Raw genomic sequence first — 27,892 nt, 5'->3', positions numbered from 1 at the left:
TGCTGGAAATCCAGGATAAGTAAGTGTTTAATAGATTTGCAGACATTCAGTAATTTTAAATGAATGTAAAAATCACATTCTTGTGGACACAATATGAGAATTTTAAGTGCATTTCAAGCACTGTTTATCAAATGTCCATAGAGTACGGGAAAAACAATCATTTTACATATTGCTATGACATTTTCAGTAAATTCAAAGCAAAAAAAAGTTTTTTCCAGCAACTGGGTTCAAAAGATGCAATTAAATTCAAATGAGCCACAGATGTTCAGACGTTAAGAATTTGTCATTGATAATTGATAAAAAACATTTAATAATCTACAAAATTATTTGCATTTTGAAAATAAATTTTAGTTTTGATTACCAAGACCAAGGAATAACATCCAAGCAACGACGGCCATGCAGAGAAGAAGAACAATATTGCTTTTTACAGTCAACTGACTGAGTTATGAGGATTGAGCCATAGAGAGATGGACAGGGCTTGGGCAGAGAGCAGAAATGCTATGCATCATGTCAATCTGGAGGCCAGCTTGCACCTTACATTAAAACTCACGGGAAGAAAAAAAATAAGACAAGTGGCCTTCCAGTGTAGTAACAGAGATGACAACATGGAGATTCATTCATTTAATATATTATAGGTAATTTACATTTCCCAGCTCTGGTGCTGGCACTAGACTGGAAATACAGTAATTGTCACTGACCATAGAGTCAGCGAGCACCACAGCACAGAAACAGGACATTGGCCTTTTCTGCCCTCCCTCCTGCTGTTATCCATGGGATCTTCCGCGGACGGCTATCAAGAGCTGCCTCCAAGTAACCCTGTCATCCCCGTCTGACACCTTTCTCTGCCAAGTACTCAGTATTCTTCAGCACTGGGTGCCAATATCTCTAAAGATCTTTCCTGGGCAGGTATATTTTACCTGGAGTTCAAGGGGAATTGAAATGTCTCCAAAGATACTTAAAAAATTTCTAGAGATGCACCATGGAGAGCCTTCTAACTGGTTTCATCACCATTTGGCATGGAGAGGCCACTGCACAGGATCAGAAAAAGCTGCAGAGGCTTGCAAACACAGCCACCCGTGTCATGGACACTAGCCTCCCCAGCATCCAAAACACCTTAAAAAGGCATCATCCGTCATTAAAGACCTCATCACCCAGGACATGCCTTGTTCTCATTGCTACCATCAGGATGGAGGTACATAATTCTGAAGGCACACATTCAATGATTTAGGAACAGCTTCTTCTCCTCCACCGTCAGATTTCTGGAAGGAAATTGAACCAATTACACTACCTCACTACATTTCTCCCCTCTCTTTTGTTTATCTAATTCTCCTTTTAAAATATATTTCTTATTGTAATTTATAGTTTTTACTGTTAAGTATTGTAATGTACTGCTGCTGCAAAACAACACATTTTGCAACATGTGCTGGTGCTATTAACCCTGATTCTGATTCTCTATCTTTCTGGGAGTGACTTGTCTAGAATTCATCCAGCACAGAAAGTTGTTAATAGTTAAACTCACATGGATTAAAGTCTAAGCAGAGGAGCCAGTAAGAGAGATAAGGAGATAACTAGAGCCACGAATAGTGGGGGGCATGAAAAACAAAGGAATGGTAAAGAATAACTTGAAAATGAGGACAGATTTGCCACTTCTTTTGAATGGCCCAATCAGCTACCAGCGCAGCAGAAGTGGTTTTTGACTGCCAGGTAATTTAACCCTTCACGTTGCAGTGATGCAGGTAGTAGTCTCTCAGGCGGTCTGCTTCTCGCCATCCCGATTCCAAGGCACCGTGGGTCGTGGAATAAAACGTTCGGTGAGTGGCTTCACCAGCAAAAAGCACCTGTAAAGGCTAACGGCAATGTGAAATTATTAAATCGCACCATGAACCACAAATATCTATCCTCAAAGACTTCTATTTTAAAATTTTTTAGTCTTCAGCCACTGGATCAGCCGTGGTCTCACTGAGGGCAAGAGTGGTCAGGGTAGCTGTTCCTGCTCCCAGCCCTGATGCTTAGAGTTTAAGGTAAGCCTAGTAAACACCTCCACTTTCTGAGGAGGATGAATGGAGCTGGACTATACGCACCAATTCTCACAACCTTCTACAGATTGTGCAATGGACAGCATCCTAACATGCTGCATCACCGTGTGGTACAGAAACTGCCTGGCCTATCTGCCATTAAGAACATACTGTATATACAGAAAGGTGCTGGAAAAAGCCCAGCAATATCTTAATAGATCCCACCCACCCCACTCGTGGACTGTTTGTCCCACTCCCATCAGCAAAAAGGCTACGTAGCATCCACGCCAGGATACCAGACTCAAAAACCTTTTCCTCAAGCAGTACAACTGATCAACACCTCCATTCACTAACCCATCCCTCCACAACCAAACCAACACTACTTCATCATTTCCTGTCAATCACCTTATGTACAGGCACTTCTGTGCCTGGTGTCAATCAATCTATATAACCTATCTTATACGTTTATATTTATTGTGTTTTTATGCTTATGGTGTTTTTTTTAATGCTGTATTGGATCCAAAATAACAACCATTCTGTGAGCTTTACACTTGTGTACTGAAGAATGACAATAAACAAACTTAAATCTTAAAATGAAAATATAGGCTGTTTATAAAATATTGATAATTCATCATTAGGAAAAGGGCAAAATGAGCAGCCTATATAAATTATCTGAAGAAATTAAAAGAGAAAAAAGGTTAAATAATGATTAAAAAAATATTTTCAGAAGTATAAAATATCACACAGGATTTGAAAATGTCCATTAAATATGCCACACAGCTATATGGGTTCACTGTGGAAAATTCAGTATCATCCAAGTAACTACTCTTTCCTTTATTTAATTTGTTAATAAGACTGGGAAAATATTGATATCATGGTTTAATCCATCAACAGCAAGAGCCAGCTGTTTACAGCTGGAGTTGGTTGCAACCACTTAAGGACTAACCCTAATTTGTGATCTAGTATGCAGTTTAATTTATAGAATGTTTCCATTAGCTTTTCTGTCTTTGACAGGCCGATCTTCTGTTTCTGACAGGCCATCTTCCTTGAGATCCATTAAGAAATATAGAAATGTACAGCAGAGACAGGCCATTCGGCCCATCTAGTCTATGCCGAACTATTAAACTGCCTAATTGCATCCACCAATCCAAACTTCTCTTAAACTTTGAAATTAAGCTCATAGAACTCTCTCATGACCCTCTGAGTGAAGAAGTTTCCCCTCATGTTCCCCTTAAACTTCTCACCTTTCACCCTTAACCCACAACCTCTGGTTGTGGTCTCACCCAACCTCAGTGGAAGAAACCTGCTTGCATTTACCCTATCTATACTCCTCATCATTTTATATACCTTTATTCAATCTTCTACGTTCCAAGTAATAAAGTCTTAACCAACTCAATATTTCCTATAACTCAGGTCCTCCAGACCCAGCAACATCCTTGTAAATTTTCTCTGTACTCTTTCAAACCTATTTGCATTATTCCTGTAGGTAAGTAACCAAAACTGCACACAATATTCCAAATTACACCTCACCAATGTCTTATACAACTTCAATGTAACATCTCATTTCCTGTCCTCAGTACTGAGATTTATGAAGGCCAATATGCCAAAAGCTTTCTTTATGAACCTATCTTGAATGCTGAGTGACCAACTTTCTTGACCAATCTCCCATGCGGGTCCTTGTCAAATGCCTTGGTAAAGTCCATGTAGACAAATGCCTTGCCTTCATCAACTTTTCTGGTGACTTTCTTGAAAAACTCTATAAGATTGGTTAAACATGACCTACGCATGAAGCCATGCTGACTATCTGTAACCAGTCCCTGCTTATCTAAATACTTATATTACTTTCCAATAACTTTCCCATTACTGACGTCAAACTCACTGGCCTATAATTTCCTGGTTTATTTTTAGAGCCTTTCTTGAACAGAACATAGGCTATCTGGTACCTCGTCAGTCCCCAAGGATGATTTAAATATCTCTGCTAGGGCCCAGCAATTTCTTTAAAAAAAATTTTAAAATAAATTTTTAAATTGAATTTTCGAATAGGTTACAGAAGGAAAAAAATTATCAACTCTTCCCCCCTCCCCCCCAACATATCCCTGTAGAAAGAGAAAAAAAAAGAAAAAAGAAAGAAAGAAAGAAAGAATGCCTGGATATCAGAAGATCCCCACATGCTCCACGGAGTTCATAATAGCTTTAGTACATATATTTATTTCTTTCCCCAGATAACCAATAATTTTATCTTCTGAGCACCTATATATTTAATCCTATCTTTTGTAAATAAGGGTGCCAAATTTTCAGAAATATTTCATATTTATCTCTTAAATTATAAGTAATTTTTTCAAGTAGAATGCAGCTGAAAATTTCATTCTTCCAATGATCTATACTTAAGTATGAATCCAATTTCCAAGTAACTGTAATAGCCTTTTTGGCTACTGCCAATGCAATTTTTATGAATTCTTTCTGATGTTTATTCAGTTTGGATTTCGGTTTTATCCCTTCAATATCGCCTAGTAAAAATAATGTTGGATTATGTGGAAGTTGTGTTCCAATAATTTGTTCCAATAAAACTCTTAAATTTGTCCAAAAAGGTTGAATTTTAAAACAAGCCCAAGTACAGTGTAAAAAAAAGTACCAATTTCTTGATTACATCGGAAAGACTGATCAGATAAATTTGGGTTTAATTTATTTATTATTTGTGGTGTAATATATAATTGATGTAAAAAATTATATTGCACTAATCTTAACTGGACATTTGTTGTATTTGTCATACTGTCAAGACATAGTCTTGACCAACTTGTTTCTTCAATTTTAATATTCAAATCAGTTTCCCATTTTTGTCTTGACTTATGAATTCCTTGTTTAATTGCCTGTTTTTGAATCAAACTATACATACAAGAAATAATTTTTAAAATTTTTCCTTTTTGAGTTAAAGTTTCTATTTCATTAGGTTTCAGCAATAAATTGTTTGACCCAATTTATCTCTTAAATAAGCCCTTAATTGGAAATAACAAAAATGAGTGTTGTTTGATATTTTGTATTTATTTTTTAATTGATCAAATGACATTAATATACCTCCTTCAAAACAATCTCCTATATATCTAATCCCTTTTTGAAACCAATTGTATAAAAGTTGGTTATCCATTGAAAAAGGAATAAGTTTATTTTGAATTAAAGGTTTTTTTGCTAATAAAGATTTCTTTATCTCATCATCAACATTTATCTTATCCCATAAATCAATCAAATGTTTTAATATAGGAGATTCTTTCTTTTCCCGTATCCATTTAGATTCCCACTTATATATAAAATCTTCTGGTATATTTTCTCCTACTTTATCTAATTCTATTCTAATCCATGCCGGTTTATCTTCATCAAAAAAAGATGCAATAAATCTAAGTTGATTTGCTTTATAATAATTCTTAAAGTTTGGAAGTTGTAACCCTCCTAGGTCAAATTTCCATGTCAATTTTTCCAACGATATTCTTGACATCTTACCTTTCCAAAGGAACTTCCTCACACATTTATTTAACTCTTGAAAAAATTTCTGCGGTAATTGGATTGGTAGTGTTTGGAATAAATATTGTAATCCAGGGAATATATTCATTTTTACAGCATTGACTTTGCCTACTAATGTTATTGGTAATGTCATCCATTTATCAAGATCTTCTTGAATTTTTTTCAATAATGGTAAATAATTTAATTTATATAAATTCTTTATATCATTAACAACTCTTATACCCAAATATTTTATACCATTTATCGGCCATCTAAATTGAGTTATTAGCCGACATTGACTATAGTCTCCTTTAGTAAGGAGTAGAATTTCACTTTTATCCCAATTTATTTTGTAGCCTGATATTTTCCCATATTCTTCCAATCTAGAAGATAATTTATGCAGCGAGTACAGTGGGTTTGTTAAATAAAGCAGAACATCGTCAGCAAATAAATTTATCCTGGTTAATTCTGAAACCCATAATATCTGGGTCCGTTCTAATTAATTCAGCTAATGGTTCTATCACCAACACAAATAAAGCAGGTGATAATGGACAACCTTGTCTAGTTGACCTTGTTAACTGAAATGATGTTGAAATTTGACCATTTGTCACTACTTTAGCTTTGGGATTAGTATTTAAGGTTTTAATCCATTTTATAAAAGATACTCCTAATCTATATTTTTCCAATACCTTAAATAAAAAATCCCATTCCAATCTATCAAATGCTTTTTCTGCATCTAAAGCAACTGCCACACTCATTTCCTCCCTCTTTTGTGCCAAATGAATTATGCCAAGTAACCGAGTTATATTATCTGCCAATTGTCTATTTTTGATAAATCTTGTTTGATCCATATGTATTAATTTTGTTAAGTATTTAGATAATCTATTACATAAATTTTTTGCTATTATTTTATAGTCAGTGTTCAACAAAGAAATAGGTCTATATGATGTTGGCTTTAAAAGATCTATCTTTTTTTGGCAATACTATTAAAATAGCTGTCGAAAAAGATTCTGGAAGTTTATGCGTTCTTTCTGCTTGGTATATTAACTCCATAAAAGGAGGAATTAGTAAATCTTTAAACTTTTTATAAAATTCAGGTGGAAAACCATCTTCTCCTGGGGATTTATTACTCTGAAGTGATCCTAGAGCTTCTTCGACCTCTTTTAATGTAAAAGGCATATCTGTTCTTCCGAATTCAATTTTGGAAGAGTTATTTGTGATAAAAACCTTTCTATCTCGACATTATCATTTTGTGATTCTGATTGATACAGTTCAGAATAAAAATTCTTAAAAGTTTCATTAATTTCTAAAGGTTTATAAGTAATTTTATTTACACTTGTTCTAATTGCATTTATCGTTTTGGAAATCTGGTCTGTTTTTAACTGCCAAGCAAGAATCTTGTGTGATCTTTCATCTAGTTTGTAATATCTCTGTTTAGTTCTCATAATTGCTTTTTCTGTTCGGTATGTCTGATGTGTATTATATTGTAACTTCTTGTTAACAAGTTGTCTTCGTTTTTCTTCTGTCATATATCTTTGAGATTCCTTTTCTAATTTTGTAATCTCTTTTTCCAATTGATCTATTTCTACCATATATTCCTTAATTTTAGAAGTATAACTTATTATCTGGCCTCTCAAATATGCCTTCATTGCTTCCCAACCTATAAATTTATCAACTGAATGTAAATTTGTATCTAAAAAAAACTGAATCTGCTTTTTCATGAAATCACAAAAATCTTGATGTTTTAAAAATATTGAATTAAATCTCCATCTGTAAATCGATTCCTCTTTATCCATCATTATCATTGTCATTGTCAAGGGGGAATGATCTGACAATATTCTTGCTTTATATTCCATATTTTTCACTCTGTCTTGAATATTCGTTGATAATAGGAAAAAATCTATCCTTGAATAGGTTTTATGTCTATTTGAATAAAATGAGTAATCTCTTTCTTTTGGATTAATTCTTCTCCATATATCAATCAAATTTAAATCTTTCATCAATGATAAAGTTAATTTTGCTACTTTTGATTTTGTAACAACTTTTGTTGATCTATCTAAAACTGGGTCTAGACAAAAATTAAAATCTCCACCTATTAATATTTTGTCATGTGCGTCAGCCAAATTAAAAAAGGCCTCTTGTATAAATTTTACATCATTTTCATTTGGTGCATAAATATTCCTAAGAGTCCATAGTTCTGAAAAAATTTGACAGTGTATAATTACATATCTCCCCACAGAATCAATTAATACATTTTGTATTTTAATTGGTAAAGTTTTATTAACCAAAATTGCAACTCCCCTCGCCTTTGAATTAAATGAAGCTGCAATAACATTTCCGACCCAATCTCTCTTTAATTTCTGATGTTCTATCTCTGTTAAGTGTGTTTCTTGTAAAAAAGCTATATCTATTTTCATTTTCTTAATGTATGTTAAAATTCTTTTTCTTTTCACCGGTGCATTAAGCCCATTAACATTAAAACTTTAAAAATTCAGTAAATTAGTCATTATTTTTAACAGGGTTACTCCAGTCTACAGTAATACCTAACCTTTCAATTTTCGTAGTACCTTGGGGAATCTTTTTAAAATTCTCCGTGTTGCTATGTGTCTCCCCCTGCCCACCCCCCCCCCCCCGATTGCCCAGGCAAAGAAAGGTAAAAGAAAAATAGATTATAAAGAAAAAAAAATAACAAAATACCCCCCTACTAATGTTGTGAATAAAAAAAAAGCTCATTACCCCCCTCCATTGTAAGGGTCATGGCGATCGCCATGATTACACACGTGAATTCCGTAGCAATCGATCCAAAGTCACTAACAACACAGTCCGAGGATGTGCTTGGGGTAGCCCGCAAGTTCTCACCATACACTCCAGCGCCAACATAGTATGCCCACAATGTCCAACACATGCACATAAGCAGCACCCACAACAGAACAAGACAATAACAGCAAAAACACACCACTTTCACTCTCTCCCACCCCCTCATACTCACAGGCCTCCAACCCCAGTACAGGACACGTCCAGGCCTCCTGGAATCTTAAACTTGTAGACGTTAGGTCTCCAATCTCCAGTCTCTTGTCTGTACACATCCTCTACTGCTGACTTCATCCGCACCAACTCATTGGGATCCTGAGCCTCTAACTACTCAGTACAGTGAAGCTTCTGTGGAGGCACATACCTCCTCAAGTCTGATGAGTAAAGTGTAGCTTGTGGAAGGAGCATGCATATAATCCAGTCACCACCCCCATCAAACACAGAATCTGGTGATCTCACACAAGGCTCATCCACCACCTCAGAGCCCACAGAAATGGCGTGGAAGCCAAGCACCCTGGCCCTGGGACTGCCCAAGAGGAAGATCTAAAACAGCAATTTTAATCTTTAAGATAGAAAATTAATGTATACACCCAGTGGCCATTTTATAAGGTATAGCAGTGGTCTTCTACTGCTGCAAGACAACCACTTCAAGGTTTGATGTGTTATGCATTCAAAGATGCTCTTCTGCACACCACTGTTGTAAAACATGGTTACTAGAGTTACTGTTGCCTTCCTGTCAGCTTGAACCAGTCTGGTCATTCTCCTCTGACCTCTCTCATTAACAAGGTGCCCACAGAACTGCCACTCATAAACGTTTCAGGCAAGCTACCACTCTGTAAACTCTAGAGGCTGCTGTGCATGAAAATCCCAGGAGATCAGCTGCTTCTGGGTTACTCAAACCACCCTGCCTGGCACCAACAATTATTCCATGGTCACTTAGTTCACATTTCTTCCCCATTCCGATGTTTGGTCTGAATAACCTCTTGACCATGTCTGCATGCTTTTATGCACTGAGTTGCTGCCACAATAGACAATAGACAGTAGGTGCAGGAGTAGGCCATTCGGCCCTTCTAGCCAGCACCACCATTCACTGTGATCATGGCTGTTCATACACAATCAGTACCCCGTTCCTGCCCTCTCCCCATATCCCTTGACCGCGCTATCTATAAGAGCTCTATCTAACTCTCTCTTGAATGCATCCAGAGACTTGGCCTCCACTGCCTTCTGAGGCAGAGCATTCCACATATCCACCACTCTCTGGGTGAAAAAGTTTTTCCGCATCTCTGTTCTAAATGGCCTACCCCTACCTCTACAGTTTAAGAATAAACTGTGGCCTCTAGTTCTGGACTCACCCATCAGCGGGAACATGCTTCCTGCCTCCAGTGTGTCCAATCCCTTAATAATCTTATATGTTTCAATCAGATCCCCTCTCATCCTTCTAAATTCCAGTGTATACAAGCCCAGTCACTCCAATCTTTCAACATATGACAGTCCCGCCATTCCGGGAATTAACCTTGTGAACCTACACTGCACTCCCTCAATAGTAAGAATGTCCTTCCTCAAATTTAGAGACCAAAACTGCACACAATGCTCCAGGTGGGGTCTCACCAGGGCCCTGTAAAGCTGCAGAAGGACCTCTTTACTCCTATACTCAATTCCTCTTGTTATAAAGGCCACCATGCCATTAGCTTTCTTCACTGCCTGCTGTACCTGCATGCTTGCTTTACTGATGTACAAGAACACCTAGATCTCGTTGTACTTCCCCTTTTCCCAACTTGACTCCATTTAGATAGTAATCTGCCTTCCTGTTCTTGCCACCAAAGTGGATAACCTCACATTTATCCACATTAAACTGCATCTGCCATACATTTGCCCACTCACCCAACCTGTCCAAGTCACCCTGCATTCTCATAACATCCTCCTGACATTTCACACTGCCACCCAGCTTTGTGTCATCAGCAAATTTGCTAACGTTACTTTTAATCCCTTCATCTAAATCATTAATGTATATTGTAAACAGCTGCGGTCCCAGCACTGAACCTTGCGGTACCCCACTGGTCACAGCCTGCCATTCCGAAAGGGACCCGTTAATCGCTACTCTTTCTTTCCTGTCAGCCAGCCAATTTTCAATCCATGTCAGTACTCTGCCCCCAATACCATGTGCCCTAATTTTGCCCACTAACCTCCTATGTGGGACTTCATCAAAAGCTTTCTGGAAGTCCAGGTACACTACATCCACTGGCTCTCCCTTGTCCATTTTCATAGTTACATCCTCAAAAGACTCCAGAAGATTAGTCAAGCATGATTTTCCCTTCATAAATCCATGCTGACTCGGACTGATCCTTCTACTGCTATCCAAATGTGTCGTAATTTCCTCTTTTATAATTTACTCCAGCATCTTTCCCACCACTGACATCAGGCTAACCGGTCTATAATTCCCTGTTTTCTCTCTCCCTCCTTTCTTGAAAAGTGGGACAACATTAGCCACACTCCAATCAGCAGGAACTGTTCCTGAATCTACTCAGCCACGTGATTGGCTGAGTAGATATCTGCATCAATGAGCAGGTGTACCTAATAAAATGGCCACTGAGTGTACTTTACATAATAAAGAAAACAGAATCAGGATATACCTGTTCCTCTGCAGACGTTGATGGGAGAGGTTGTGCAATAACATCTATATCATCACCCGAACTGCCAACTTCGACATAACTATAGGATCCCTTTGTGAACCGATCACTGTGCCATTTTGATCGTACTATACTCTTTGGTGGAGGTATTGAGGGGTTTCCTAAATAAAAAAATATTTATCAGTATTTTGTAGGGTGTTTGAGTATTGACTTGTATTGATATGCAATGTGAGAAATTATACCTGTAAATTGATGTATGATTTGTGTCAAACAGTCTTTAATATCAGAGTCTGATAACTGCTCCATTAGGTTGGCTTCCTGCCCTGCCAGCACAGCTAAGAGGACATGGCCATACCTGCAACCAGAAAACACAGTCATGAAGTCTGGCATGAACCTTGAATATCCTAGGTTCACTTCTCAAACTTTACACAATATGCTTCACCTCTGCTCTATTAGTGTATTCAAAAATGTATATAATGTAAATTTTAAACTTTATTTTCAAATGCTAATTTCAAAAGATCAGGGGTTCCAGAACAGATCATTGCGGAGCACGAAAGGTAACCGACCTCCTCACAGAATATGTTCCATCTGCTACCACCCTCTGCTGAGCTCCTCCAGCACATTGTGTGTATTGCTCGATTTCCAGCATCTGCAGTACCTCGTGTCTATGATTTTCTGCTCTACTGCGGACTCTCTTTGGAATATGCCGACCCTAAAGAAGTTTAAATCTTCTCCCTTCTTTCCCAGTGCTGACGAAAGGTCTTGGCCCAAATGTCGATTGTTTATTCCCACCCGTAGATGCCTCCTGACCAGCCGAGTTTCTCTAGCACCTTGTATATATTGCTCTAAATTTCCAGCATCTACAGTACCTCTGTGTCCACCACCACTTTCTGCCTTCTTTGGGCAGGCCAATTCTGTATCCACAAAGCCAAGTTCCCCTGGATCCCATGCTAGTTAAATCATTAAAATTAAGTGGTTATCAGCAATTGTCTTATTGTGGGTTAGTAAATACTTTTAGGAAATAGAATTTTACACCAGTGGACGGTACAACCCAGCAGGTCAGGCAGCATCTGCGGAGGGGAATGAACAGTCCTAGTCTCAGTCTGAGATCTTTCCCTTCATCGCCACTGGAAAGGAAGGTGGAAGAAAACAGAATAAGGTGGGGAGGAAGGAGGAGTACAAGCTGATAGGTCAATCCTGGTGAGGGGGCTTGTAGGTGGCGGAGGGAGATGAAAGTTAATGAAGTGCGAAGCTGGGTGGTGAGAGATGGAAATAGCTAAAAAAGGAATCTGATAGGCAAGAACAAGAGACACTGAATAAGGGAAGGAGGTGGGCTAAGCTAACGGGCAGGGTATGAGGGTTGTGGATGTGAAGACAGGGTGTAAGAGGACCAGCAGAATGAAGGGAGAGGGTAACAGAGAGAAGTGATTACCAGAATGGTTCTTCAATGTTGTTCAAGGGGGGGAGGTGTAGTGGGGATAAGTTCCCACTACCTATTAAATGTTCCCAATGATTTAATGATGTCCATCTCAAATAGCCTCTGACAACCAAGTCCAGCTCCTAGCCTTAATTACTAAGTCCGGCAGAACAATTTCTACTGACAGGGTTAAGGCGCCTTAAAACCAGTCACTTCGGGCAGATGGGGTTCATCAGCCGTGGTTGGCAGCTCATCTAAGAAAAGGGGAACTCTGATTTGAAACCTCTGCTGCCTTGTGGCTATAGCCATTCATGGAGAAGGCTTCGGAGTAACTGCCGAGGAAAAGTCCGGAGCTGGAGTCCCCAAAACAGTCCTATGTTGAGTTTAACACTGACTGGCAACTCCTGTGATGCTGTCGGTGCCAAAATATATCAGTCTCTGCCGTTCCTTTGGATTCATCAGTTGCGTGTAGCGTAGGGAGCCTGTTGCACGGGAAACAGCTTGCTCTCCATATCGTACCGCCTGGCTTGTGTATCACTTAGACAGCTAGGACACAATATGCATGGTTAACCCCAACCATTGGAGAGCCTCAATGGTTACCAGAAGTTAGAGAAATGTCTCTCGATAAGTCATTTGGCCTGCGATGCTGTGCTGGTCTATACGATTCCTCCTATTGTGTAGCATTCATCTTTGTATGGCTTCTTTAACTACCCTAAACTACTTGATTCCGCCTGTACCCTGGTAAGACATTCCAGGTACCGACCACTCCGTATTAAAAAAAACTTGCCCCCTCACATCGCCATTAAACAACCCCCAACTAACCCTAAAGCATGTCCTCTGCTGTTTAACAATTCTACTCTGGGGTACAGGTTCCAACTATCTACTCTCTCTATGACTCTCATAACTACAAACGCCTCGCAGGCCTCCATCAGCCTCTGACTCTCCAAAGAGAACAACCCAAGTTTGTCCAACCTAACCTTTTAGTTCAGGCCCCGTAATCCAGGAAGCATCCTGGTAAACCTCTTCTGTGCCCTTTTCCATAGACATGACATCTTCCTGTAATGGAGGTGACCAAAAATGCACAAAATACTTCAGGTGCAGTGTGGCTAAAGTATTATACAAAAATACACAAAATACTCCAAGTGGAGTGTGGCTGAAGTTTTATACAGGCTGCATACAATACTCCAAGAGGAGTGCGACTTAAGATTTATACAAAAATGTACAAAATACTCCAGGTTTGTGAGACTGAAGTTTTATACAGGCTGCACACAATGCTCCAAGTGGAGTGTGGCTAATGTTTTATTCAAAAATGCACAAAATACTCCAGGTGGAGTGTGACTGAAGTTTTTACTCTTAAACTCAACAGCCCTACCATGTCAATCATCTTCTTTACCCATTATCCACTTGTGTAGACACTTTCAGTGAACGATGGACCTGGACCGCAGGATCCCTCTGGACCTCCATGTTACTAAGGGTGCTGGGGCATATTCTGGAGACATGGAATTTGGCAAATATTCATTACAATAGCAACCCTAGTCTTCAGATCTGAACTTGGATTGTAGATTGAGGTAAAAATGCAGCTCAGAACAATGGTCTTCCTGGAGCTGCAGACTGAGATTGATTGCAAACCAGGAAACACCCTATTGACCTGAGATGTCTGCACATGCATGAGTGCAGTTTAGAGAGACCGGTGATTAACATTCATTTTGGGTGTCTGGAGTGTTGGTGAGAAGATCTAGGTGTTTGGAAATTATATGTAATTCAAAGAAAGCATTATGAATGCATTGCAACTATAGTAATGGTCCTGCTGATACTTTTGATCTTTAGCATATAAAAATGTGATGTAATATTAGCTCAGGGAGCCCCTCTCCAGAGTGACTCCAAATGTTATCAGCTTGTGTGTGCCAAGTAAAGGCTGTCATACTACCAGCTGCCAATCTCTCTTCAGATATATAAAGTGTAAAAGAGAGGCGACAGGGGATATCGGACTGCTGGAAAACGATGCTGGAGAGGTAGTAATGGGGGAAAAGCAAATAGCAGACAAACTGAATAACTATTTTGCATCAGTGTTCACTGTGAAAGACACTGGCAGTATGGTGGAAGTTCCAGGTGACGGGGCATGAAGTGTGTGAAGTTATCATTACTAGGGAGAAAGTACTTCGGGAAATTGAAAATTCTGAAGGTAGATAAGTCACCTGGACCAGTTGGTGTACACCCCAGGGTTGTGAAAGAGGTGGCTGAAGAGATTGTGGAAGCATTAGAATGATATTTCAAGAATCACTAGATTCTGGAATGGTTCCAGAAGACTGAAAAATTGCAAATGTCACTCCATTCTTCAAGAAGGGAAGGAGGCAGAAGAAAGGAAACTATAGGCCAGTTAGTCTGAGCTCAGTGGTGGGGAAGATGTTGGAGTCAATTGTTAAGGATGTGGTTTTGGGGTACTTGGAGGCACATGATAAAATAGGCTGCAGTCAGCATGGTTTCCTCAAGGGAAAATCCTGCCAGACAAATCTGTTGGAATTCTTTGAACAAATAACAAGCAGGATAGATAAAGCAGAATCGGTTGATGTTGTGTACTTGGATTTTCAGAAGGCCTTTGACAAGGTGGCACACCTGAGGATCCGTAACAAGCTACGAGCCCATTGGTATTACAAGAAAGATTTGAGCATGGATAAAGCAGAGACTGACTGGCAGATGGCAAAAAGTGTGAATAAAGAGCGCCTTTTCTGGTTGGTTGCTGGTGACTTGTGGTGTTCCACAGGGGTCTGTGTTGGGACTGATTCTTTTTACATTATATGTGAATATTTTGGATGATGGAATTGATGGGCTTGTGGCAAAGTTTGCAGATGATATGAAGATAGGTGGATGGGCAGGTGGTTTTGAGGAAGTAGAGTGGCTACAGAAGGTCTTAGATTAGGAGAATGGGCAAAAATGCAGATTGAATACAGTGTTGGGAAGTCTATGATCATGCACTTTGATTGAAGAAATGAAAGGGCTGATTATTTTCTAAATGAGAGAAAATACAAAAATCTAAGGCGCAAAGGGGCTTGGGAGTTTTGTGCAGGATTCGCTAAAGGTTTATTTGCAGGTTGAGTCTGCGGTGAAGAAGGCAAATGCAATGTTTTGGATTCATTTCAAGAGGACTAGGGTATAAAAGCAAGGGTGTAATACTGAGACTTTATAAAGTACTGGTGAAGTCTCACTTGGAGTATTGTGAGTAGGTTTGGGTCCCTTATCTTAGAAAGGATGTGAAGAAACTGGAGAGGGTTCAAAGAATATTCACAAAAATGCTGGTTTGATCCTGTCCAACCCACTCTCCACACGGTTCTTGCTTTTTAACAGTTAGCTGGTTACAGCATTTAGAGGTGAAATCACTGCTTCTTATTAAGGCACATTCAGACAATTAAAATGTTCTCAAAACTACAACTCCAAATCTGGGTGAAGCACAACAAACTGTTGACGTTAGACACTAAAATAGATCATGTGCATCATTACCTTTCAGCTGGTTTAAGGACAATAAAACCAAGGATCTTCCTAAACCAGGTCTTCTGCAGGTCTGGCGGCCGATCATTTAACGGAGATTCATCCTCCCAGACCAGTTTGATTAAATCATATTCTGGCTCCCAAAATGGCTCATCAAATTCAAGAAAGATTTTATCATTTGTTCCAAAACCCATTTTCTGAATTGAATTGGTTTTGCTGGGAGGAAGTGGGGGGTAGAAGAAAGTTTTGTAATGTTCCTTGAGGAAGCCTGGAAAACAATTAGTGTGATCTTCAATAAGCAGTTAACCCCAAAACTCAAAGTTCAGAAAGTTCAAAGTAAATTTATTATCAAAGTACATGTCACCATATACAACCCTGAGATTAGCTTTCTTGCAGACATTCATAGTGAAAGACCCCACCCTTGGGCTATTTTTGTGTTTGATGGACTCAATCAGAGTGAACTAACTGTGGGTCAAACCCAAGAACCAAAACTACACAGGCCCATGAATTAAACGTTATCTTAAACTGTCAGCTTCCAAGATGACCACAACATTGCCTTGGGATTTGAAGGCTTGCATGTTTCAATGATCTGTAGAGGTACCTTGGCTAGAGGCAGGTCCATGTGCTTTGGCACTGGGCATGGTCACCCATGCCAAAGAGGTCAAAGGGCAGAGGCAGACTAAGAGTGCTCCAGCGGTCCTTCAGGTTTGGGGGTTCAAACCAGGTTAACAAACCTGACCGGTCAAAAAAAATATTACCAGTACAGCAATGAAGGATCTTTCTATATCTGTGTGCGATGCTACGTCAAGGACAGATAGAGAACTAGAAGCTTTATTGCTGCCCTACAAACCAGTGGTGTAACAGACAGTAAGTTGTAAAGTCAGGCTCAGATTTAGGTTCATTTATCACATGGAAACACACAGTGAAGTGTGTCGTTTGTGTTAACAGCCTACACACCCATCGATGTGCTGGGACAGCCCGTAAGCGTCATCACACATCATACGCCCACAATGTTCAGCATAAACACTGCTGGGCTCCCCCAGCAACTTGAGCTGACTTGTGAAAGGTTAACAGGATTTTAAAAGTGTAGGATTTCATGCAGTTCATTATCGCAAGAAATGTAAGGACTAGTGAGATGTGTTTGATTATTGAAACATTATAGAAGCCAAAGCTACGGCTTCATTTTTTGACTGGTACAAACAATTGCTTCCACTGGAAACCTAGAACATTTGTATGGGTGAATATTATGTAAGAGCATTTTGACATCTGTTATGATCCCAGCCCCCTCCTTCCTGAGAATCGCAAGATCGCTATTAATTCGGGTCTTGGACCCAGGAAATGAGAGAGAATCCTCAGAAAGACAACGCAACGGATTTGACCATTGTTTCTTGGAGACACCTTTGTGGATTGCGACCCTATGCTACGTGCCAGCTATCAGGGCTACGTGTACACCCTCGGGCAATGTGGGGTGGGATTGTATCACCCCACCCTGATTGACAGCTACAACTCTGTAAGTCAAGATAAAAGAGGGGCTGCAGGAGGCAGTCCTCTAGCGACGCACCAGAAGGAGACACCATCGCTCATCGCTCCCGTGAGAACGGGAAGCTATTCGGAAGCCACGTGTGGTCCGCTTCCCCTGGCCTGGGGAACGGGTGGCTGTTAACACCAAAAAGGACTTCGAACTAACAACGGGGAACCCACGTTCCCGATTCAACGGTTTGCATCCTAAAGATTGGGCAAGTTTCTTTTCTCACCAAAAATCTCTCTCTCTCTCCAACAAGTGAAACCCAGCGGTCCCCAAAAGGCTAAAGCCTGCATGAACTTGCGAGACTTTTATATTTCCATCGGACAATATTTTTACCCCTAGACAAAACGATAGAGCCACTTCTTATTGATGATTATTACTATACCCGCGCTTTAGATTGAGTATTGACGACGTAGATTATCTGAATGTTTGTCTTAACCTTACTGTTGTGCCCCTTTATAAATAAAAACGTTTAAAAATAGTACCATCAGTCTTCAGTGGACCTCTCTATCTTTGCTGGTAAGTGACCCAGTTAAGGGGTTCGTAACACATCCAACATAAAACACTGGACATTGTTAGTTTTACTTTTCCATATTGGTATTACACAGGCATCAAGGTAGCACAGTGGTTAAGCGTGATGCTATTACACCTTGGGATGCTCCAGGGTTCAGAGTCTCCAGTGTCGCTTGTCAGGAGTTTACCATCCTCTCTGTGAACAGTGTGGGTTTCCTCCACTGCTCCAGTTTCCTCTCACAATCCACAGATGTAGTGTTAGTAGGTTATTTAACCATATAACCATATAACAATCACAGCATGGAAACAGGCCATCTCGGCCCTCCTAGTCCGTGCCGAACTCTTAATCTCACCTAGTCCCACCTACCCGCACTCAGCCCATAACCCTCCACTCCTTTCCTGTCCATATACCTATCCAATTTTACCTTAAATGACACAACTGAACTGGCCTCTACTACTTCTACAGGAAGCTCATTCCACACAGCTATCACTCTCTGAGTAAAGAAATACCCCCTCCTGTTTCCCTTAAATTTTTGCCCCCTAACTCTCAAATCATGTCCTCTTGTTTGAATCTCCCCTACTCTCAATGGAAACAGCCTATTCACGTCAACTCTATCTATCCCTCTCAAAATTTTAAATACCTCAATCAAATCCCTCCTCAACCTTCTACGCTCCAATGAATAGAGACCTAACTTGTTCAACCTTTCTCTGTAACTTAAGTGCTGAAACCCAGGTAACATCCTAGTAAATCGTCTCTGCACTCTCTCTAATTTATTGATATCTTTCCTATAATTCGGTGACCAGAACTGTACACAATATTCCAAATTTGGCCTTACCAATGCCTTGTACAATTTTAACATTACATCCCAACTTCTGTACTCAATGCTCTGATTTATAAAGGCCAGCGTTCCAAAAGCCTTCTTCACCACCCTATCTACATGAGACTCCACCTTCAGGGAACTATGCACTGTTATTCCTAGATCTCTCTGTTCCACTGCATTCCTCAATGCCCTACCATTTACCCTGTATGTTCTATTTGGATTATTCCTGCCAAAATGTAGAACCTCATACTTCTCAGCATTAAACTCCATCTGCCAACGTTCAGCCCATTCTTCTAACCGGCATAAATCTCCCTGCAAGCTTTGAAAACCCACCTCATTATCCACAACACCTCCTACCTTAGTATCATCGGCATACTTACTAATCCAATTTACCACCCCATCATCCAGATCATTTATGTATATTACAAACAACATTGGGCCCAAAACAGATCCCTGAGGCACCCCGCTAGTCACCGGCCTCCATCCCGATAAACAATTATCCACCACTACTCTCTGGCATCTCCCATCTAGCCACTGTTGAATCCATGTTATTACTCCAGCATTAATAACTAACAACTGAACCTTCTTAACTAACCTTCCATGTGGAACTTTGTCAAAGGCCTTGCTGAAGTCCATATAGACTACATCCACTGCCTTACCCTTGTCAACATTCCTCGTAACTTCTTCAAAAAATTCAATAAGGTTTGTCAAACATGACCTTCCACACACAAATCCATGCTGGCTACTCCTAATCAGATCCTGTCTATCCAGATAATTATAAATACTATCTCTAAGAATACTTTCCATTAATTTACCCACCACTGATGTCAAACTGACAGGTCCATAATTGCTAGGCTTACTTCTAGAACCCTTTTTAAACAATGGAACCACATGAGCAATACGCCAATCCTCCGGCACAATCCCCGTCTCTAATGACATCTGAAAGATCTCCGTCAGAGCTCCTGCTATCTCTACACAAACTTCCCTCAAGGTCCTGGGGAATATCCTGTCAGGACCCGGAGATTTATCCACTTTTAAATTTCTTAAAAGCGCCAGTACTTCCACCTCTTTAATTGTCATAGGTTCCATAACTTCCTTACTTGTTTCCCACACCTTACACAATTCAATATCCTTCTCCTTAGTGAATACCGAAGAGAAGAAATCGTTCAAAATCTCTCCCATCTCCCTCGGCTGCACACATAGCTGATCACCCTAATTCTCTAAGGGACCAATTTTATCCCTCACTATCCTCTTGCTTTTAATATAACTGTAGAAATTTGGCCATTGTAAATTGTCCTGTGATTAGGCCAGGATCAAATCGGTGGGTTGCTAGGCGATGCAGCTTGTTGGGCTGGAAAGGCAGGCAGCAGGGAATGAGAGAGTGAGAGATGGAGTGAGGGAGTGATTCATTCATGACTGTGAAGTTTTTGAGTTGCAGATTTTCAGTTTTAGACGTACTAATTATCCTGGGCAAACTACTAAAGTATCGAGCCTGTGAAAGCTGATTTCCTCACACAAAATCTGTTCATTTATGTTTGTGAGGGACAAAATGAATCTCAAATGGTACATCACCTAAAGGGACAGTGACTATAACATGATCTGCTGGTATACTTTCGCCATCTTCGCACTCCACTACAACCGGGTAAGACTGTTTCAGAGCTGCTGGTGTTTCAAAGGAACCATTCCAATGGATGCATTTAACTGGCTTGTTGAATGACACTAAGTTCTTTGGCAGGGGTTTCATCATTTCATCAATGAGGCTGTTAAATCCCCTGAAAAAAATCAATAAAATATTAATTGTAATCAAGATCATCATACCAAAGTAAAACTTTAAGCTTGATCAATGATTTTGTCAAATAATTTTCATTTACTGTCATTTGTTAGAACATGGGACATTATAGTAGAGTACAGGCCCTTTGGCCCAAAATGTTGTACTGACTTTTTAACCTACTCTGAAATCAATCTTCCCCTTCCCTCGCTCATGGCCCTCCATTTTATCACCCACATACCAATCTAAGAGTTCTTAAATGTCCCTTATGTATCTGCCTCCACCACTACCCCTGGCAGTGTGTCCCACGTACCCAACACACATTATGTAAAAAAAAACACCTATCTGACATTCCCCCTTATACTTTCCTCCAATCACCTTAAATTTATGTCCCCTTATGTTAGCCATTTCTGCCTTGGGAAAAAGTTCTATACTTCATTAGGGGTTTGAAGAGATTTGGCAGATCAACAAAAACACTCAAAAACTTCTACAGATGTGCCATGGAGAGCATTCTGACAGGCTGCATCACTGTCTGGTATAGAGGGGCTACTGCACAGGACTGAAAGAAGCTGCAGAAGGTTGTAAATCTATTCAGCTCCATCTTGGGCACTAGCCTACAAAGTACCCAGGACATCTTCAGGGACTCCTGTCTCAGAAAGTCAACATCCATTAGTAAGGACCTCCAGCACCCAGGGCATGCCCTTTTCCCACTGTTACCATCAGGCAGGAGGTACAGAAGTCTGAAGGCACACACTCAGTGATCCAGGAACAGCTTCTTCCCCTCTGCCATCCAATTGCTAAATGGACATTGAACCCTTGGACACTACCTCACTTTTTAAATATATATTATTTCTGTTTTTGCACGGTTTTTAATCTCCACTATACATATACTGTAATTTATTTATTTCTTCCTTCTATATTATGTATTGCATTGAACTGCTGCTGCTAAGTTAACAAATTTCATGACACATACCGGTGATAATAAACCTGATTCAGATTCTGAAGTCCCTGGCTGTCCACTCTCATCATCTTGTACACCTCTATCAGCTTCCTTCTCTCCAAGAGAAAAGCCTGAATTCACTCGACTTAGCTTCATAATACATGCCCTCTAGTCCAGGCAGCATCCTGGTAAATCTCCTCTGCATCCTCTCTAAAGTTTCTACATCCTTCCTATAATCAGCACCTAAATGATTATTATGGAGAATTAATTAATAATTAAGACAATACATTTAAGTTGAATTATAAATAAACCCATGTGAATTATAATATGATTCCAGACACCATGCAATAATATAGGTCTGCAGCCAATTAGAAAATAGCAAAATTAATTTATGTGAGGCTCCACCTCTTTGTGTACCTCCAAACCTCCAGTTTGGTAAAGAAGTTCTGCTGTGTCATTAGCATTAAAATTATACCCACCACACAACAGCTGATGCTCAATCCCTCGGGAGGGTGTATGCACTGTGGACAATCATAATTAAATCAGTTGTAGCAATAGCAGAGAATGGGGTCTTTAAGAGTTCTTGAGGACCCTAAGACTCCAGATGTTGAGCTAATGATTTGCTTTGGAAAAATATGTTATCTTTTGAGTCACTTATTAATTTTTAAACTCTTCTTGGCTGCAGTGCGAAAGGGTTGGCGATCCGGCAAAAATCACTCCTTTTTATAGGCTTGGAAAATGGGTAAAGTAATATTAATTACATAACTGCCCGTTTCTGGTGTGTCTGACAAGAAATGATAAAGTGACATGTGAGTTTTGGCATGAACAACTCTTTCAGGTAGCATGCAAGGCGTGAAATTACAGTAGCACAGTGATTGTGCCCAGCGCATAAGGAGTGCAGTGATAGTGACAGTGAATGGGGGATGAAGGGTGTGGTGAGGGACTGGAGAGGAATGTGTCAGTGTAGGGATGAGGTGTGGAGTGATTGTGACAGTGAATGGGGGATGAAGGGGGTGGTGAGGGTGTGTGGAGAGGAGTGTGTCAGTGTAGGTTTGAGGTGTGGAGCGTCAGTGTGAAGTGACAGTGAATGGGGGATGAAGGGGATGGTGAGGGACTGTGGAGAGGAGTGTGTCAGTGTAGGGATGAGGTGTGGAGTGTCAGTGTGAAGTGACAGTGAATGGGGGGATGAAGGGGTGGTGAGGGTCTGTGGAGAGGAGTGTGTCAATGTAGGGATGAGGTGTGGAGTGATAGTGACAGTGAATGGGGGGGATGAAGGGGTGTTGAGGGTGTGTGGGGGGGAGTGTGTCAGTGTAGGGATGAGGTGTGGAGTGTCTGTGACAGTAAATGGGGGGAGGATGAAGGGTCTGGAGAAGTTGTGGAACAGCACTATTGAAATAATGTACATGAAGGAAAAACAACCTCCAGAACTTAAACTTAAAGCTTTAGGTCTGCATAAAAATAACACAAACCTTGGAAAAGTGCAGTCAATCCCAGGCAGCATCATGTATTCACCATACGGCTGTAGTGCCAACAGATCCAAACTGTCAGTGCCTGCCATGCAACATTCCAGTTTAAATTCCACATTCAGCAGGGCCAGTTTAAGACTGCACAGTTCCTCATTGTCTTTCCAACTCTCTGCACACTGAGCTATTTCACACTTAAGAAATTCGCCCAGACTCTGGACAGGTTCTTTCTTTGATTGGAAGAATTCTCTACTTTTCAGGCACAGCGTTGAATATAGATCTTCTATGGAAGCTGCTATCTCTGGGTCTATTCTCTTCCCAGAGCTGGTGTAACAGGTTGTCACGGCCGGCAGGTGAGTGTCTAGTTGTACTGCCTGGTTCTCCTCGGACATTGCTGTTTCATCCAGAAGACCGTATTGGCCAGCTAACTGAAATACAGCGTTCTGCTTCGAGGGGCCGTGGATCCACTGTGCTCCAATTTCAACCAAACCTTTTGCTGAAAGAAATTTGCACAGAAGCATTTTCATTATAATGGAAATTGCAGAGGGCACAGCCTCAGAATAGAGGGACATCCATTTAGAACAGAGATGAGGAGAAATTTCTTCAGAGGGTGGTGAATCTGTGGAATTCATTGTCATAGGCTCCAGTGGAGACCAAGTTGTTGAGTATATTTAAGGTAGAGGTTTATATATCCTTTATTAGTCAGGGCGGCACAGGGAGAAGGCAGGAGAATGGGATTGAAAGGGATAATCATTCATCTATGATGGGACAGCGGAGCAAAATTGATGAGCCAAATAGTCCAATTCGGCACCGTTACCTTATGGTCTTATATGTTATCTGCTCAGTCTTGTCAGTAGATGTTTTAATAAGTTATAGATCACTGAAACAGGCTCTTCTGCCCAACTTTTCTAGGCTGACTGTGTTGCCCAGTGAGCATATGCCATCTGACTGCACTTGGCCCACAGCCCTCTAAACCTCTGCTATCCATGTACTGATCCAGATGCTTTCAAACATTGTTAATGGGCCTCTTCAATCACCACTTCTGGCAAACAAGGGTTCTATTCCTGCTGCTGTTTGTAAGGAGTTTGTACGTTCTCCCCTTGACTGTGTGGGTTTCCTCCGGGTGCTCCGGTTTCCTCCCACATTCCAAAGACGTGCTAGTTACCAGGCTGTGGGCATGTGATACTGGCACCAGAAGCACAGTGACACTTGAGGGCTGCCACCAGCATATTCTCGACTGTGTTGACTGTTGATGCAAATGACACATTTCACTCTATATTTTGATGTACATTTGACTAATAAAGCCAATCTTTATCTTTTAGTTGATGAATCTTCAGTTATTTTTTTTAGAAGATGTCAATGCAGACTGTTCTATTGGCAATGTACACACAACCTTGGCCTTGTAGTTTCTCTCATTATTGTGTACTCATGAATTTCTCATCCTTTTTAAGAAATAGGAAAGCAAAACAACAGCCCCTTCCCCTAAGAAAACAGGCTTCCAACAAGGAAGTACCTTGCAGTACATGCCAAAGCTGTAATGAAGTACTTCACAGGGCACCACATAACGCAATGGTTAGCCTGACATGATTACAGCTCAGTGTTTTGGAGTTCATCATCGGCAACAGCACCACCAACGTCACCCACCCACCGTCACACACTCACTATCACCACACCACCCACCCACCATCACTTGTCGTTAGACTGCATATCACCTCCTCCGACCCCTGTCTCAGGCAGCAGCACGATCTGCACCAAGTCCAGCTCCTTCAGATTCTCCACGAACAAGCAACTCTGCTCCTCAAGGCTGCCCAGACATTCAATATAATTCTGGTTCATCTATGTTGGGCTCAGCTTGCCTTCTGTTTCAGTCCCTCATAACCCTCAATTCTTTGATCTTCCAAATATTTACCTGCCTCCTCTTTAAATAAATCCATTGATCCAGCCGCCACCACTCTCCAAGACAGAGAATTCCAGAGACTCACCATCCTCTGAGAAGAAATTTTGGTGACCTCTCTTTGTAGTGATTGGATGTTATTCTCTTGTTTTGTGACTCTCTCACTAGTGGAAACAACTCAATGTTCAGATGCAGGAATTTGGCCCAAAATATCAACAATTCCTCCCAGTTGCTGCTCCACATGCTGAGTTCTTCCAGCAGATTGTTTGATGCTCCAGATTCCAGCATCTGCACTCTGTTGCATCTTCATCTCAACATCTACCCTGTCCAGCCCCCTTAGGATAATATTTGCATGAATAACATTGGGCATTGGAAAGCATAACAAGTTTGATGCTGAACCCTGAGTGCTGCTTGTGTATTCATACTGGTTTAACCAATGATCAATTGATCAATGATTTTGATGATGGTATAGATGTCTTTGTTGCCAAGTTTGCAGATGATATGAAGATTGATGGAGGGGCAGGTAGTGTAGAGGAAACGGGTAGGATGCAGAAGGACATACAGATTAAGAGAATGGGCAAGAAAGTAGCAAATGAAATATAATGTTGGAAAATGCAGGGTCATGCACTTTGAAGGAAGAAATAAATGAGCAGACTGTTTTCTAAATGGGGAGAAAATCCAAAAATCTGAGATGCAAGTCTTTGTGCAGAAGAACCTAAAGGTTAACTTGCAGGAAGAGTTGGTGGTGAAGAAGACAAATGCAATGTTAGCATTCATTTCCAGAGGTCTAGAATACAAGAGCAGGGATGTGGTGCTGAGGCTTTATAAGGCATTGGTAAGGCCTCACCTTGAGTATTGTGAACAGTATTGGGCTCCTCATCTAAGAAAAGATGTGTTGGCATTGAAGAGATTTCAGAGGTTCACAAGGTTGTTTCTGGGAATGAAAGGGTTATCATACGAGGAATGTTTGATAGCTCTGGGTTTGTACTCACTGGAATTTAGAAGGGGGGGGGGATCTCACTGAAACCTTTCGAATGTTGAAAGGCCCTGACAGAGTAGATGTGGAAAAGATGTTTCCCATGCTGGGGAAGTCTAGGACAAGAGGGCACAGTCTCAGGATAGAGGAGTGTACTTTCAAAACAGAGATGCGGAGAAATTTCTCTAGACAAAGGGTGGTGAATTTGTGGAATTTGTTGCCACATGCAGCTGTGGAGGCCAGGGCACTGGGTGCATTTAAGGCAGAGATTGATAGGCTCTTGATTGGACATGGCATCATAGATTACAGGGAGAAGGCTGGGATCTGGGGCTGAGGGGAAAAAAAAAGATCAGTCATGATTGAATGGTGAAGCAGATTCAATGGGCCTAATTCTTCTCCTAGGTCTTATGGTGTATTATTGTTACATATATGGGTGGTGGGGTGGAGATTCGTCTCTATAAAAGGAAACGTAATGTGTAACTTAGCCCGCCCAATCAGGGTCACGTGAAGCCATGGGAGCAGGTGGTGGATGCTCATATGAGCAGCTGGTGCATATCACGAGTCCTGGTTATGTGACCACAGATGTCAGACAATCTCTGACGAGTATTGAGAATGACTGGGGACACCCGTCTTGTAAAGACATTGCCCAGAAGGCAATGGCAAAGCACTTCTAAAGAAAAAATTGCCAAGAACAATCAAGTTCATGTGACCATTATCACTCAGATCATCCAGACACGGCACATAATGATGATGATGGTTGTCACATGTACTAAGACATTGCGTATTGTTCATACAGTTAAGACCATTACACAGCTTATTGAGATGGAATAATGTAAAACACTAACAAGGCAGAAGAAAGTCTAATAGATAATGAAAAGTAAAAGATTAAACCAAGATCAAAACAATATAGATTGAGATCAAGACTCCATTTATACAAGAATCACTCGAGGGCAATTAAAAAAAACTTCCAGTGTAACAATCATCAAGTCACGTGCATGCTATCATTCAGAAAGCACACCAGTGCTTCCACTTCCTCAGAAAGCTAAGGAAACTTCCAATGATCCCATGACTCACCAATTTTTACAAATACATCTCAGCTTGGTGTGAGCCCTGAACACCACCCGGTCTATCACACAAACTAGACACCCCTCTACTGTCTGTCTACACTTCCCACTGCCTTACGAAAGTAGACAGCGCAGGAACTCCCCTCCCACCCCAAGCATTCTCTCTTCTCCCCACTCCCATTGGGCAGAAGTACAAAAACTTCAGATCATGTTCCACCAGGTCAAGGACTATTTCCATTCTGTTATAACTTTGGCTCTCCCAATCTCCCATGTTGGACCTTACTTATCTGTTTGCACTGCCCTTTCTCTGAAACTGAGGTACTACATCGTACCACCCTGATATACGAGGCAACAGTGTATGGGGACAAATGGGAGAGAAGGACGATGGGCTGAATGACCTGTGTCACAAAATGGACAGTCACCCTGCACTGAAAACCCCGCCCCCCTCCCACGGCCCTTTGCTCATTGGCCGCTGTCGCCCTATTCCGGGCTTGGCTGGCATGCTGTTTGGCCGCCGCTCTGTCCATCACCGCGCCGTACTCACCGAAGCCGCGGCTCCAAATGCGGCCGCCGCACCGCTCCCTTGCCTCGACGATGCGCACCCGGCCGAAGCCGTGCTCCATCAGCCGCTGCGCTGCCGCTATCCCCGCGATTCCGCAGCCCACGATGACGATGTTGCAGTCCCGGCCCGGTCCGAGGTCACCATCAGCGGTAGCCATTCCGCTCGCTCTCGGGGCTCGGCTTTGCGCCGCCTCTGCCAGTCGATTCTGCGCAGTAGCTGCACCGGTCGCGGATGCCTGCAAAGATGGAGCACTTCAAAGTTCAAAGTAGATTTATTACTAAATTACATACATGTCACCATATATTGGCTTACGTGCATATGAAATAAAATCATAAAATAATAACCATAACAGTCATTGAAAGGCCGCACCAACTTGGGAGTTCAACCAGTGTGCAAAAGACAACAAACGATGCAAAAAGAATGAATAACTAACTGACGAATTAAATATCGAGAAGTGTCGTGGTTACTTGTGCTTCACACACACACAGGAGACGCAGAAGGTTCTTCAAGAAGTTTTAAGC

The 27,892-nt window shown here is 41.0% G+C and overlaps 1 protein-coding gene across 2 annotated transcripts; it reads right to left on the bottom strand.

Annotated features, from left to right (window-relative positions):
• LOC140714408 (peroxisomal N(1)-acetyl-spermine/spermidine oxidase-like) lies at positions 1-27,632 on the bottom strand. Of its 2 annotated transcripts, none has more exons than XM_073025681.1 (7): positions 27,354-27,632; positions 22,882-23,365; positions 20,277-20,476; positions 15,858-16,113; positions 11,188-11,300; positions 10,949-11,106; positions 1-1,847 (listed from the first exon to the last, which is right to left on the bottom strand). In XM_073025681.1, the coding sequence occupies exons 1-7, from the start codon at positions 27,526-27,528 to the stop codon at positions 1,710-1,712; spliced, it is 1,524 nt and encodes a 507-aa protein (XP_072881782.1). In that variant the 5' UTR covers positions 27,529-27,632; the 3' UTR covers positions 1-1,709. The 2 variants fall into 2 exon arrangements, with proteins under 2 accessions (XP_072881782.1, XP_072881781.1); XM_073025680.1 differs by having other exon boundaries at positions 22,882-23,371; positions 27,354-27,629.
• Positions 27,633-27,892: the final 260 nt, after the last annotated feature.

The sequence above is a fragment of the Hemitrygon akajei genome, chromosome 21, assembly GCF_048418815.1.
Source record: "Hemitrygon akajei chromosome 21, sHemAka1.3, whole genome shotgun sequence".
Lineage (NCBI taxonomy): Eukaryota > Metazoa > Chordata > Chondrichthyes > Myliobatiformes > Dasyatidae > Hemitrygon > Hemitrygon akajei.
Note: the sequence above shows the minus strand (reverse complement) of the source record. Positions and strands in the feature narration are given on the sequence as shown.